Source organism: Apteryx mantelli, chromosome 3, assembly GCF_036417845.1.
Source record: "Apteryx mantelli isolate bAptMan1 chromosome 3, bAptMan1.hap1, whole genome shotgun sequence".
Classification (NCBI taxonomy): domain Eukaryota; kingdom Metazoa; phylum Chordata; class Aves; order Apterygiformes; family Apterygidae; genus Apteryx; species Apteryx mantelli.
The window spans coordinates 136,097,323-136,112,022 of NC_089980.1; the positions used below are offsets into that span (position 1 = coordinate 136,097,323).

Below are 14,700 nucleotides of genomic sequence, written 5' to 3' on the forward strand. Positions count from 1 at the left end.
AGCACATCCCCACCACGCGGGGCACGCTCTGTGCCTGGGTGCTGCATGCCTCCAGCCTTGTGGTGCAAAGGCAGTGTGTCTGACTCCAGATCAGAAGGCTGTTTGGTCAACTCACATCAGTGTCAGGCTTGGTTAAGCATCTAGCACCAGCTGTATTGCCTCTGCTTTCCCGTGGGGCTAGTCTGTGTTAGGTGCAGGACTTTGCAAGGCACTGACAAATTGCAGCAAGGCCAATGCAAAGCCAAAAGGATGGTCAGGGGCCTGGAGCACATTGTGTATGAAGACAGCCTGCAGTGGCAGGGTGTGGAAAGCAGCTTTGCCAAAAAGGGCCAGGGGCTCCTGGAGAACAAGCTGAAGATGATTCAGCAGTGTACCCTTGTGACAAAGAAGGCCAACAGCATCCTGGGCTGCCTTAGGAAAGGTGCTGCCAGCAGGTGGAGGGAGGTGATCCTTCCCCTCTGCTCAGCACTGCTGAGGCCACGTATGGAGTGCTGGGTCCACTTTTGGTCTCCCAAGTGCAAGGAAGACACGGACCTAGTGGAGCGAGTCCAGTGGACGGCTACTAAGATGATTAGGGGACTGGAGCATCTCTCATATGAGGAGAGGCGGAGAGAGCTGGGACTGTTCTGCCTGGAGAAGAGAAAGCTCAGAGTGGATCCTGTCAGTGTGTCTAAATATCTGAAGGGAGGGTGTAAGGAAGACGGAGACTCTTCTCAGTGGTACCCAGTGACAGGACAAGAGGCAATAGGCACAAAATGAAATACAATGAATTCTGTTCAAACATAAGAAAAAAACTTTTTTTTTCTTTTTTTTTTTTTTTATTGTAAGGGTGATTGAACACTGGGACAGGTTGCCCAGAGAGGTTTGGCAGTCTCTGTCCTTGGACCTATCTGCTGTAGATGACCCTAAGAGGGTTGGACTAGACATTCTCCAGAGGTGACTAGATGATCTCCAAGCTCAGGGATTCTGTGTTCAGACTTCCGTCTGCAGCTATGTAATGAGTGGCTATAGAGTAGCTGCAATGAGACTCTTCTCAAAGGGAGGAGGGGAACAAACAGAAATGCTATGGAAGAAAATTCCAATTAAATATAAGAAGAAAACTTCAGCAGGAGGGTGACCTAGAATGGGGGCTGAGAGGGATGGGGACTCTTCATGCTTGGAGAAATTCAAAACTCAGCTTAATCAGACCTTGAGCAATCTGATCCTTAGCTGATGTTGAAAATGATTGTACTTTGAGCTGGAGGTCGGACCAGAGATTTCTTGCAAACTTTTTTTTTTTTTTTAATGCATTGACCATCTCAGATTCTAACCCCACATCCCCTCCATGTCAGCATCACTGTGCCTCAGCTTGCCACATGTAGCCCACCAGGATGCCAGGATGGCCAGGGCCAGTGATGCCATGGACAACGCATCTGACTACGCATCAGGAGACTGCAGGTTCGACTCCTTGCAGGCTCGACCTTTTCCTTTGCACAGCTTGGCCACAGTGGAAGTGATGGTGATAGTGCCCTGCTTTCTTCTTGGTGGCCACCATCGCCTCGTGCTTCTGCCAGCCTGCTGGCAGACAGCTGCATCTTACCCACAGTCTTACCCACAGTAGAGGACAGCTCAGTCAGGGACCACTGCATTTGAGACTATTACGTCTGATCTCACTGTGCACACACCTTAGAAGGACTGCAGGCTGTGTGCAAATGTGGGCAAATGCTAGTAGGAAGGGTGAGCCACTAATGGAGGAGGGCAGGAGGGAGATAGGGATGGAGGGAGTGAGGAAGGAGAGGAGGAGGCTGCAGCCAGGAGCTGCAAAGAGCAACCTGACAGATAACACAACACAGTCTTTAGCACACAGAGGGGTCTTAGGGGACCCTGAGAGACCACAGAAGGCTCTGAGAATTGGTGCAGAAATAGTGTGGATGTTATAAACATCACAAATCCTATAAACATCACAAACCCAACCCCCGCTTGGGTCTGGGGTATGGGAGTGCCTGGTGCATGTCCTCAACACCAGGTAAGGGAAAGGGGTCATGCAAGAGGTGCCTCTGCTCAAGCTGCTGCTGCAGGTACAGGACAAAGATAGCAGATTGTGCTATCAGAGAGGACAAAGAGGAGAGCAGCAGGATTTTTGCAGGGACCCTGCAGCACCAGAGCACAAGCGTAGGACAGAGGAGGAGTGAGGGTGTGAGGAGGAAAGAGAGTGGTGGAGGCAGGAAGCCTGTGACATGTCCCAGGAGGCAGAAGGCTACAGAGGGCACTTACAGGGAAGGGATTGGGTCTGGGTGCAGGTAAGGAGGATGGCAATCATTGGAGGCTCCTTTGGGCATGGAACAGAGGCCCTGACTGCCAACCCATGCTCTGGGTCACTGGAATCACTGCTTGACTGGCCCTGACCTGCAATGCTGGGTGGAGGAGACTACCGGGGCTCATCAGCTTCCAGACTCTTTCCAGTTGGTGCACGCTCACATGGGCACCAGGGATGCTCTAGTGGTCCTGCACCTAACACAGGTTAGCTCAAAGGAAAAGCACAGGCAATACAATGGGAATCCAGCGCAGCCCCAAGCCTGACCCCGGTTTGATTCGGACACACAACCTTCTGATCTGGAGTCAGACGCGCTGCCCTTGCGCCACGAGGTGGAGGCAGAGGGATGCAGCGCCCAGGCATGGACCATGGCCAGGGTGTGGTGGCACAGGGGGCAACATGATCCTAGGGGACCTGGGCTGGCAGCTGATCCCATCCCATCCCATCTTGCCCCATGCAGGGGTCCCATGTACTGCACAGGGTGGGAAGGCTGCAGCTATCCAAGCACTCACTGTTCCCACACGCTTAGCACGACCCTCCCTCCGCCTGTGGCTGGCCTGCAGTCCCCCACCAGCATCTTCAGGATGCTGTGGCAGACACTAGCAATGCCTGGAGCAAGCAAACAAGCCGTGTCCCTGGGAGAATCAGAGACCTCAGGGCAGCATGTCTCCTGTGGGGCCAGCAGAGTGCCTGCCCAGCACACCCTTGGCAAGAGAAGTCACGCACTGCCAGTGGGTGCCCAGCACCCACCTCAGACTCTGCTGAGGAATGGGGCCCTCAGCCCTTCTGTGTGGCCTGGCCTGAGGCATCAGCCTCCCACAGTCCCTAAGGAGGCCTCAGCCTGCGATGCCTTCAGCTTCCAGCCTCATCCCCTGAAAGCATGTTGCCCCCCTGCGCCACCACCCCATCCTGCCTTGGCCATCCATCCTCCACCTGCACACACCGGGCCATGGTGACCCTCTCCCTGGGCACCCACTCACCCCCTCCACTGCCCTGCTAGGGGAGCACCGGGACACCTCTGGGGTGCTCCCCATGGAGAGCACATCCTCACCACCCAGGCCGTGGTCCATGCCTGGGCATTGCATCCCACTGCACTGACCTCGTGGCGCAAAGGCAGCGCGTCTGACTCCAGATCAGAAGGATGTGTGTTCGAATCACACCGGGGTCAGGCTTGGGGCAGTATTGGGGGCTACCTGTGCTTTTCTGTTGTGCAGTTTTCCATTGTGGAGCTTGTCTATGTCACACGCAGGGTTTTGCAAGACATTGAGAAACTATAGCAAGACCAAGACAAGACCTCAAAGATGGCTTGGGGCTGGAGCACATGATATGCTTAGGTAGCCTGAGAGATCTGGATTGGTTTAGCCTACAGGATGGAAGATTAAGAAGGATCTTAATTCTGCTTCCAGATTAGCAGTGGTGTTATTTGATGGTGGCTGGGCATTTTGCCCTTTTAGCAGGGCTCAGGTCTGCCATAAGGGCTGGAGGAACTCTTTCTTTCCCGTAGGGCAAGAAGCCATCCCACCTTTGCCCTGCAGAAGGCCCAACAGGTGGGACAAGAGCCAGGAGACGGAAGGCCTTTATGGAGAAAGCAGACCACCACCACCACCACCACCGCAAGGTAAAAATGTCAAGCCAGGCAAGAGTCAAACCCGCAGTCTCCTGATCCAGGTGTGTTATCCATTGCCCCACTGGCCTTGGTCAACCTAGTGGCGCTGGCAGACTTCCCTTGTCCCTCATTCTCTCTCATCCTCTAGACTGTTAGTGAAGACATTAAACAATCTAAAACCCCAAATCAGACACCGAGGTTGCCAAGCAGACTTCCAGCCATTAACCACCAACCTGGTGGTCTAGCAAGTCTTCCACTCACCTTGCGATTCACTTTGTTCTCTCTATTGCTGTAGTTTGCTACAGTGATACTGTAGGAGACCATGTCAAGGGTCTTCTCAAAATCAAGAGAAATGGTGTTCCTTGGTCTCCCCTTGACCACTAAGGAAGTCACCTCTTCAAAGAAAGCAAGTGGGTTAGTGAGGAATGGTCTGCCTCTGGTGAATACATACTCATTGTTTTCAGTCATCTTCATGTCCTTCATGCATGCGGACATGGCTTTCAGGAGTATTTGTTCCATCATCTTCGTCTGAGAACTGCAGTGAGGCTGACAGAACCATAGATCGTTCTTTTTGCCCTTACTGAAGATGGGTCAGATGCTGACCTTTCTCCCATCATCAGCAAACTCCTCCTATGGCCAAGATCAGGGCAGCCCAAAACGGGGACAATACAAAAGGCACCTCATGTTCAACCAAGCCTGATCCTGGTGTGATTTGAACACACGACTTTCTGATCTGGAGTCAGACGCGCTGCCCTTGCACCACGAGGTCTGGGCAGAGGGGCACAGCACCCAGGCATGGACCATGGTGTGGGCATTGGGGATGTGCTCTGCATGGGATCACCCAGGGCTGCCCTCATAGCAGGGCCACGGGAGGTGGAGAGGATGGGGGCACCCTGTGAAGAGCAGGTGGCCAAGTTCTAGCTGTAGAGTGCAGTCCAGGCTGCAGGATGAATGTGCAGGGCAGAATGGGGCTGAGGTGCAGAGAGACAGTGAGGGCTCAGGGTACATGGGCAAAGCTGAAGAAGGGGGGATGACGGTGTCCTGGGTCAGGCCATGCAAAAGGGAGGAGTGTCCACATCTGCCACAGGGCCTGAGGCAGGCACCGGGCATCTGCCAGGTGAGTGGAGTCTCTCCCCAGGACGTGTTGGGCAGCCACCGCACCTGCCCCTCAGGGGACACCCCTTGCTCAGCACCCTCTTTCCTCTGGCACTGGCCCCGTAGTGCTGTGCTGTGCAGTGCTAGAGTGTGCCATGACCCCAGGGGGGACAGATGGACGGTCTCCCTCAGGGGCCTGTGCATTGCATTTCTCACACCTACCCTTGCTGTCCTGCCTTATTTCAGCAGAGTGGCATGTTCCGGGAACTGCTTCTCCCAAGACATTGGGACCCAGAAGGAGCAAAGTTGTCGGAGAGGGGAAAGCTGTCCCAGGCAAGGTCAGGTGATTAAAGGCAAATCTGTGCTACCCTTCACCTCCAGCCTATTCTGGTGAGTCACAGGAAGCCCTGCTGCTGGGGGTGCCAGGCTGTTTGGGGGCCAAGGCCGCTGGTGCAAGAGCCAACCAAGCTGACCATGCATCAGGAGGGTGCAGGCTCGTTCCTGTGTGGCTCAGCCCGTTTCTGACCACAGCAATGGTGGTGGTGGCACCTGCTTTCTGCATGGCCACTGGCCTGCCCTTTTTGTGCTGGGGCACAGGCAAGAGCCCCCTGCTCAGCCAGGTCAGACCTCTGCCATTGCCCCTCGACTAAGCCCAGCTCAGCTCTCCTCAAGTCCTGGCTTGTCATTCTGCTACTCATTTTCCCCACTCCTCTCAGGATTTGCAGATCAACCCTGAAAAGGCTCCCTGCACCCAAAGCCTGCACATCCCCAGCCGGTTCTTCCTTCCTTATCAGCACGGAGGTCTCTACCAGAGAGTTGGGAGAAACACCAGGCGATGGTTGCCACCAAGGAGGAACCAGGGCACCGGACACCATCACTGTGCTGTCCACCATTGCCAGGCTGGGATGAGGAAAAGGTCAAGCCAGGCAGGAGTCAAACCTGCAGTCTCCTGATCCGTACTCAGGCGCGTTATCCATTGCGCCGCTGGCCCCAGACCCTGGCCAGCCTGGTGCCCCCAGGGGTCTTTCAGTGGGCTGCCAGGGAGGGTTGGCAGTGAAGGTGGGGGAAGATGATCTCTCCCCTTGGCCATCTTTCCTGAATCCATCACGGCTACCCCTTCTCACCCATGGGGAGAGGGCTGCGCAGCAAGGGCTGCCACTGACCCCCAGCCCCTCAGACACACCGGTGTGTTGGCGGGATGTCTTACCTTTCCACAGCTCTGATTCATCGCCAATGCAGGCTTGGATCCAGGGCAGGATATCTGGAGTTGTGGTGCCCATCTGTGGGGTGGGCTGAGCTCACAGGCTGTCTGTTTTTAATGACGCCCATCACCATCTCAGGGAGAGAGGTCCATCGCTGCCAGTCCCTTCCCAGTGCCCACCTCAGGCTGTGCTGCAGGAGGGGACCTGGCCCCTTGCCTGTGCCCAGCGCTGTGCCCTGCTCTGAGGCACTCTCCTCCCTTGCAGCATCCCTGCGCCTGGCCCTGCCCCTGTGGAGCAAGGAGCCTTGAGTCTGTCCGGACTCCTATGCTGTTTGGGCTGGTGCCACCCTGGCGTTGGAGAACGGGCTGAGAAACAAGTGGCAATAAAATGGTGGAGACGTAGGGGGAAAAACAGACCCAGGAAAAGAGTTTGGATGTAGCTCAATTGAAGAACATATCAATGGGTCATGCCTCCGCCCACCAACAACCTAAAAACCCTGGGGAAAAGTGGGATCAGATGGCTGATCATTTGGCTAGAATAAATGTATGATACAATCTGGAGGCAGAATGGCTGGGGAAGTGGTTACACGGATGGCCAGGGCACACTGCGAGTTCGCAGTTATTTCAACAGGCTGCAAGGAGACGATGGCCTGTGACAAAATCATTGGCCAAACACACTGTAGACTCATGTCCTTTTTTCAAGCAATGATAGAGTACGTGTCAAAAGGAGAAGAGTTTGCTAGTCTCAGGGAAGGTCAACTACTCTGGGAAACCTGACAAGTAGATCAGTCCCTTAGAGCGAACACCTGAAGGCTGGAAATACATCCCTCCAGGAGCTGAAATAATTAGCAGTGTAGGGATTTTGCACCTACCTCATCGACCTCAAAGTAGTGGGATGGCAGAAAGATGTAACGGACTACTGAAACAACTGCTACACAAGAACGAATCTATTAATTCCTCTGAGTCGGGATCCTCTTAGCAAGAAGTTGTAAGTCACCTAAATGAGTGACAACCCCCCACGGCAAGTCCCACAGATAAGAGGTTTGTGCCAGTAGCTACAAAAATTCCTGTCAAAAGAGAAGTAAAGCCTCATCTAAATCCTGGAGTTGAGGTCATGCTTAAACAGTCAACTAGTGTGCATTGCGAGTTGGAATTTTATTTTTGTACTTTGCCAAAGTCATTTTACGGCACACAATTTGGACACAAGTCACACCACATGCTCCAAGCTGCCTGGGGGTGCCAAAGCTGTGCCAAAACGAGATGGCAATAACAGCCGGCCTTGCAATTTGCCAGGATCTGCAGGTGTCTTTCCTGGCCCTTCCCATGGATGCCCCTTTATGTTCCAGAACAAGTGTTTCCAGGCCCCTGAGGCAGCAGCGGAGGGGGCAGCAGTGGGCGGCTGGTGCATGTGGGGTGTCACCGGCACAGAGCCCGCTGCTGGAGCCGGGAGATCCTCAGACACCAGCCCCACCTCCTGCCTTGCCCCAGACTGCACACGCGGAAATCCCGCGGGGTGGGAGGCGACGGAGGCTGGGAGCCCCCCGCTCGCTGCCCCCATCCCGGCCGGCGCATCACAATGTGCCACAGTAGCACCGCGGCGACCGCGGCCACGGCCAGCAGCGCGTGTCCCCCAGCGCGGCACTGTGCCGGCACGCGGAGGTGCGGACAGAGGTGGCTCCCAGCCCGGCCTCACCGCCCGCCTCAGGGACACGCGTCCGGCCTCTCGCAGGCCTGCTCAGCACCCGGCGCTGCCCGGCGCGGGACACGGCCGCACCGCAGCCGTCCGCCCGGCCTCGGCGCCATGGGCCAGGCCAGCTGCTGCGGCGCCCGGGGCGCTGCCGGCCCCGCTGCCGGCACGCGGGCACAGCCCGGGGCCCCCGGCCCCGCGCCTCCTGGCGCCCGCCGCCGCCTCTGGGGCCGCGCAGCCTCCCGGCCCCCGCCGCCGCTCGGCGCCTTCGTCTCCAGCAGCAGCCCCCAGCTCCTGCTCGCCCTCCGTGCGCAGGTGACGCGGCACCAGCGCACGCGCCGCAGGCACCTGCTGCTCTTCCCCCACGCCGTCGCCATCGCCAGCTTCAAGTAAGAGCAGCCATCGCAGCCCTCCTTCCTCCCCGACACCGCCTCGGCCTCCACCACCCGTCCCCAGGCACATTCCTCGCCCCAAGGGGTCCTGCGGGATCCATGAATGCACAAAGCATGTCTTTAATGAGGGGAGGTGCAAGGAGAACAGGACAGGCTCCTGCTCTTGTCCTTCTCATCTGCAAGCCTTCACCAAGCATCCCGCTGCTATCATTGCCCAGCAGCGACTTCTCCAAAGTCCTCTGCGTGTGTGCTGCGAAGGAGGCTCATTGCTGCTGCCCGCGGCTCAGGGCCACCGTTCCCATGGCTCTGCCCCTGGAAACGGCTCTGCCATGGGGGACAGCTGGGGTTGCCCCCACGGCGAACACCCACAGATGAGTCCCTGCTCTTCCTCCCGGCAGATGCGGCCCCACTTTCCGCCTGCAGCACCGCGTGCGGCTCAGCGAGCTCTGGGTGCTGTGCAGCGAGGAGGCGGCCGCGGCCAGGCCTGAGGACGAGGAGCAGGAGCAGGAGGAGGAGGTCTTCGGCCTCAAGTGCAGCCGCACCCTCATCCTCGTCTGGCCCAGCGACCTCTGCGTGGTCACTTTTGGGTGAGTCTGGGCGACACCTGCCAGGGCCCTGCGCGAGCCCCTCTCCTGCCCCGCACGGCTCAGCCCTGGCCCTGGCACTCTGCCCACGGGGGCGAGAGCTGTTTGGGGCCAGCTCTGTCCCACGCAGGAGCAGCAGCAGCAGCAGCAGCGTGGGCTGAGGCCGCTTCTCCGTTGCGCTGCAGGTCGCAGGAGGTGAAGCAGCTCTGGCTGGACACGATGCTCCGGTAAGCTCTGCCGGGGAACTCCACGTGCCGCCGTAGGGCTGAGAGCGGGCGAGTGCTCCAGGCGGAGCTGCACGCAGAAACACCGGAACGTCGCTGGGGAAAGGGGCACCCGCCGCCCAGGGCAGCTCCTGGGCACAGCGGCGGGACTTGCTCAGCCTCGTGCTCGCAGTCGCCACCGAGCCCAGGAGCTGCCACCGCAGCTCCTCGCCGGCAGGCGCGGGCACCCCGAGCCGCTGCCGTCCGTCCCCACGAGGAGGAGGCCCGTGGGCAGCAGGAGGCAGGGCGCCGCAGAGCGCTGCTCCCAGCCAGCGCTGCCGCAGGCTCTCGGGCTTGGGGGTCCCTCGGCAGCGCGGGGCTGGCTGGCAGCAGAGAGCAGCGAGGGCTGGCGCTGACAGAGCTCTTGGCGTGCCCTTCCCTGTGCACAGGCAGAGCCCAGGAGCCCCGGGAGCCAGGCTCACCCGACTGCCCTCCCTGCGCCTCCTCACCGAGCTCGTCGGCTTCTGCCGTCCCGTAAGTGTCCTCACGCCGCCCGCCGCGCCCTGACAGCGCCTCGGCTTCCCCAAAGGCGCCCAAAGCTGGCCAGTTCCTCACGGCGCCTCTCTGCTCTCTCGCCTAGGAGGTGTCGCTGACGGCGGCGACCGTGGAGACGCTGATCTCGGCAGAGGTGAGCAGGGCTCCCTTTCCCTGCCCGCGCTGCCTGTGCACGCGCGCTAGCTCAGCCCCTGGGGCGGCTCCCCGGGGCGGGCAAAGGCAGCAAATGCCTCGTGCCAGGCAGAGCGCGGCAGGGCGCACCGTCCCCGCGGCCACGGGCAGAGCCCTCGTGCCGCGCTGGGGCTGCTGGGCACCGAAGCAGCAGCCTCCAGCCGTGCGGGGGCTGCGGGCTGCAGGGCCGCTTCGGGGGCGCTGGCTGCGCAGGAGCCTTTGCCACAGCCCCCGTGGCACAGAGGGGCAGCGTCGGGCCCGCACCTCCGGCCTCTCCTCCGCGGGCCTTGGACGCCCTCCGCTTTGCCCGGGAGCCTCGCGCAGATGCCTGCGTCGCTGCAGCAACTCCCTCGTGGCCCCGGCTGCTGAGGGGCACCTCTGTGACCTTCACCCGTTTCTCGCAGCAGGCTGACGCCAAGAAATGCCCCCGCTCGGACCCTCCCGACGTGCGAGAGGGCCTTGGCCACTTGCCTGGTGAGTCTGAGAAAGAGACGGAGCAGCTGCCTTCTGACACGCTGCTTGTTGCCTGCCACCATGCAAAACCTCTGCGCCTCTGCACAAGCTGGAGGAGACCCTGCAGCACAGGGCGCCGCACACACACAAGCGGCACCGTCCGGCTCTCTCCGCCGCATCTTCTACACTGAGTTTGGCTTTGCTTTTGCTTGCAGCAGAGGGAGCGAAGGCAAGAAGGCCGCTGATATCATGGCCACTTGCTCGGCGAGGAGCCTCTGCCAACAGGGTCTGCCCAGGGCAGCTCGACTCTGGCCCCAGGGCGGCTCTCTTTGGCCAGCCTCTGGCAGTGGTCTGCGGGGAGGATGGTGGCCTGCCCCAGCCAGTGCAGGTAAGCAAGCCTGGGGACGGAGGCATGCTGCTTCTGGCTTTTCCTGCACAGAGGCTTCTTTTTCTTCCAAGAAATCTCTGCTGCGCATTCAGCCTGGCTTGGGAAGGAGGGAATTGGAACCTGAAGCCTTGACCTGTGCCTCATTTTCTGCTGGAAGAAAGCAGGGATGACTCCCCTGAAGTCAGTGGAGTTCACCAGGCCAAAAAGAGGGTGGGCTGGGAGACAAGCATGTCACTACCACTGTAATCGCCATGGAGTGAGAACAAGACACTAACCCAAGCAAAGCAGAGCGCACCCCAAAGTCAAAAACTGTCTGCTGCTTCCTGCAGGATCTCCTGGGCGTACTGTACAAGAAAGGGCCTGCCACTGAGGGGGTCTTCAGGAGAGCGGCCAGCGAGAAGGCTCGCAAGGAGCTGAAGGAGGTGCTGAACCAGGGCGAGAACGCTGACCTGGACAGCAAACCTGTGCACCTCTTGGCAGTGGTGCTGAAGGTGAAGTCCTCTGACTTTTAGCTCTCAGAGCACGTGGCTAATCTGCATGGGCCTCCGTCAGTGCCTCCACTGACCTCGGTGGCACTCAAAGCTAAACCCCTACTGAAGCCAAACTCAGGGGTTCAGGCTCAGGACACTTGGGCCTTTTTCTTCTCCACCGCCTTTTCAGTTCCCCCAGTTCTGCCCCTGATTCCCTGCATGCCCATGGCAAACGCACTTCCTCCACCTCCTCCTCAGCATCCTCCTCTCCTCACTGAGGACTACTGAGACGGAGGACCAGACCAAAGGCTCGGATATGAGCTGGGTGCTGCTCCTGCACTCACACCGCTGCACTTGGCATGTTCTCGTGCAGCCCCCTGCGCTCTCAGTGCTCAGGAGCACCTTTGGGAGCAGGGAGCTCAAAGCAGCCTGCCTGCTCGTGAGCTCAAGTCACGCGCATGCTCCCTCTCCGCTCACTGGCAGCGCTGAGAGCATCATCTGAGTACCTTGGCCTTGCAGGACTTCCTGCGAAACATCCCCTCCAAACTCCTCTCGGACAGCCTCTACGAGAAGTGGATGGAGGCGCTGGAGATGCCAAGCCAGCAGGACAAAATTGACCAGCTGAAAGAGTAAGACTTTGAAGCAGGCCCACCATTTTGGAGGGAACTCACACTGGCTCCGGGGAGGAAGGAGCGGCCCCTGCACCCTGCATTATTAACGTCACATTTGGTTTGTGTTCCCCAGGGTGGCTGACAGCCTGCCCAGAGCAAACCTCCTCTTGCTCCAGCGCTTGCTTGCTGTGCTCCATCACATCAGCGAAAACGCGGAGACCAGCAGGATGGACGCCAGCAACCTGGCCATCTGCGTGGGGCCAAACCTGCTGAGCCCCGGCACGGACAACGGGCTCCCGCTGGCAGTGCAAAAGGAGCGCAATGACAAGGTCTCTTGAATTCACCCCCTCGCTACCGCCTTGGGGGCAGCTCTGCGCCATGCCCACAGAGACCCCTGCCCTTGCAAAAGCTCACCAAAGCAGCACCTCTGAACGCTGGGGGCACCCCTCACCGGCACTCTCTGCAACGGCACAGGCAAATCTCTAAATCCGTGGTTTTCTGTGGGCAGGTGACAGCACTGGTTGAGTTCCTAATAGACAACTGCCGAGCACTATTTGGGGAGCACATCGCCTTGCCCTTCAGTCCCTCGGCCGAGGAGTCACCGGAGCGCACACACAGCTCCACAGGTAGGGGGATGCACTGATGATTGTCCCCGGCCAGGGCTGCTGCTTTGCATTCTTTCACTGCATATCGCAAGACATCTGTGGCCATGCAGAGAGGTGCAGAGGGTTTAATATGGTATTGCAGCGTTTGCCTCCTGGAATGCTTTCCAGGAGCTCGGAAGGACAACACTCACAAAACAACACCTGTGCCAGATGGTAAACTTCTGCACAGCTCTGCTCCTCCCCTAGCTGCTGACTATGGCCTAGAACTGCACTCTCGCAGGACACTGCCCTCTCTGCTTCCTCAACTTCTCCTCTAGCTCGTCGGCAGGAAGGTTGCATTTGGTGAAGTGTGTGGTTGCACAGGGAAAGTCCCCTGGTACCTTCAGAGAGTACCTAAAAAGCACCTAACAGGCTCCTTCTCCCCACAGCACACCCAGGGGCTCCTCAGCACGACGGTTCTGCCTGCAGCAGCCCAGAGGCGGGAGCTGAAGGCAGCACCCCTGCATTGGAGACGGAGCAGCCCAACGGCAGGAGCAGCAGTCTCAGCAGACCATATCCAAAATGCGTCTCTGCCCCTTCCCTGAGCAATCTCACAAATGACATCAGCAGGATGCAGAGGTGGTTCTCAGAGCCGGACCTGTCCTTGCACAACCGCTTTGAAGGCACGAGCAGGGAGCAGGAGATGAGCAAAAGTGAGGGCAACTACGAAGGCATGAGCAGGGAGCAGGAGCCGAGTAGAAGTGAGGACAATTATGAAGGCACGAGCAGGGAGCAGGAGATGAGTGAAACTGACGGCAATTATGAAGGCACGAGCAGGGAGCAGGAGCCGAGTGGAAGTGAGGACAATTATGAAGGCATGAGCAGGGAGCAGGAGCCAAGTGAAAGTGAGGGCAACTACGAAGGCATGAGCAGGCAGCAGGAGCCGAGCGAAAGTGAGGGCAATTTCCCAGTTCTTCAGTAACAGCTAAGGCTGGAGAAGGAGGCACTTGATAAAACACCTTCCAATATTGCCTTCACAATTATCAAACAGCTCTCTATACCCAAAACATCCTCCAGCTGCTCCCTGCAGAGCTACTTTCCTCACCTCATGCCTCCGTCTTCACCTGCTCCACACTGCTTTCACCCTCTACTCCACAAAAAACTTTTAAAATAGGCCCCAGGCTTCTTCCACCAAGCGCACTGAGGACAGCAGCAGACACCTAGCAGAGCCATCGAAAAGCACTCCATGTCATGCCATTTGGCCAACTGCAGGAAAAGGTGCGCAAAAAGCCTCCAGAACTGGGCGCCTGGGACCACATCCAGCAAGGAAAAGCATCCTATGTTTAAATAGCCTGTCTCTCCTCTGGGCACTCTCCAAAGTAGAGATTGTAAAAACCATATCTTGTCTATCCTTTGAAATATTTTACTTTCAATGGACAAAGAATAAGCTAGCTTTGCAGGAGCATTTTTTTCTTGAGAGGCTCTCCTGAAGTCGTCATCAGCTTGCGATGTCACCTTCTTCCACCAGAAGAGGTGGGGCAGAGAGGCTTGTGTGTGACTCTGTACAAATAGATGTGAAAGTGCTGTCTATTACCTATTGTGTGGGAGAACTAGGCAGTGATTGATCAACAGTGTTGTATTTGTGTTCCAAAAAGGACAATTTCCTAGCTGGCAGCTCCAAAACTTGTCCCACCTTCCCTATGCTCTTGTCCAGCATTTACCAGAATTAAATATTATCATTCCCTGCTCAAAATGGCAAGGACCAAGTCAAGATAGGACATTCCTTGGCACCTGATGGATGAGATGATGGAAAACTCTGCCAGAATCTATACGAGCAGCCATACCCAATTCAATATGCACCTCAGAACCAAAACATCATGCAGCAATAAAGGCTTTAAAAAATGAAATGTTTGCTTTCTCATCTAGGGGACCAAGCTTCACGCCCATTTACAGTACATATAGGCATAGGGGATAAGGGATGTCAATAATAACTATGGCAATAAGATCTGCAAGATACAGAGAATTAACCAAGTGACCTTTGGCCTGAAATCCTGCTAAGGCTCTGTAGTGAGAACACCTGCAGACGATCTGGCAAGGAGTCAGTGACTGGCAGAGTAGGTGGTAGCAGGCCCAGTGTGTGAAACTACACACTGACCAAATTCCCGTCAGGGCCAGGCATGCATATTCCATTTTGTCAGCAACCTCTGACTGCTTCCCGTACAGTAGTTTCTCTTGGTTAGCACAGCTGAGATAAGAAAACAGTTCTAGTAGATTTAAGGGGCCCTTAGGATACAAGGAGCCGAGTCCCGCCTGGGCATCCGAGCCGTGCGTCCAGCCCATAAGTCCAGCAGCCTGCCATCAGAGACCCCTCTGTGCAGCTCCTGGGGGTCCCCATGCAGCTTGGAGT

The 14,700-nt window shown here is 57.4% G+C and overlaps 1 protein-coding gene and 1 non-coding gene across 2 annotated transcripts; both read left to right on the top strand.

Annotated features, from left to right (window-relative positions):
- Window positions 1-249: 249 nt before the first annotated feature.
- LOC136991640 (T-cell activation Rho GTPase-activating protein-like) lies at window positions 250-13,644 on the top strand. The gene is given in 18 exon segments (XM_067294620.1): window positions 250-660; window positions 3,798-3,911; window positions 8,198-8,271; window positions 8,673-8,861; window positions 9,044-9,085; window positions 9,511-9,595; window positions 9,702-9,749; window positions 10,192-10,261; window positions 10,456-10,628; window positions 10,958-11,119; window positions 11,618-11,727; window positions 11,843-12,038; window positions 12,218-12,335; window positions 12,743-12,976; window positions 13,217-13,383; window positions 13,386-13,458; window positions 13,461-13,507; window positions 13,510-13,644. Coding segments are annotated over 18 exon segments (2,448 nt in total).
- TRNAW-CCA (transfer RNA tryptophan (anticodon CCA)) lies at window positions 3,390-3,461 on the top strand. Its single transcript has one exon. It is a non-coding gene; the product is annotated as a tRNA-Trp (tRNA).
- Window positions 13,645-14,700: the final 1,056 nt, after the last annotated feature.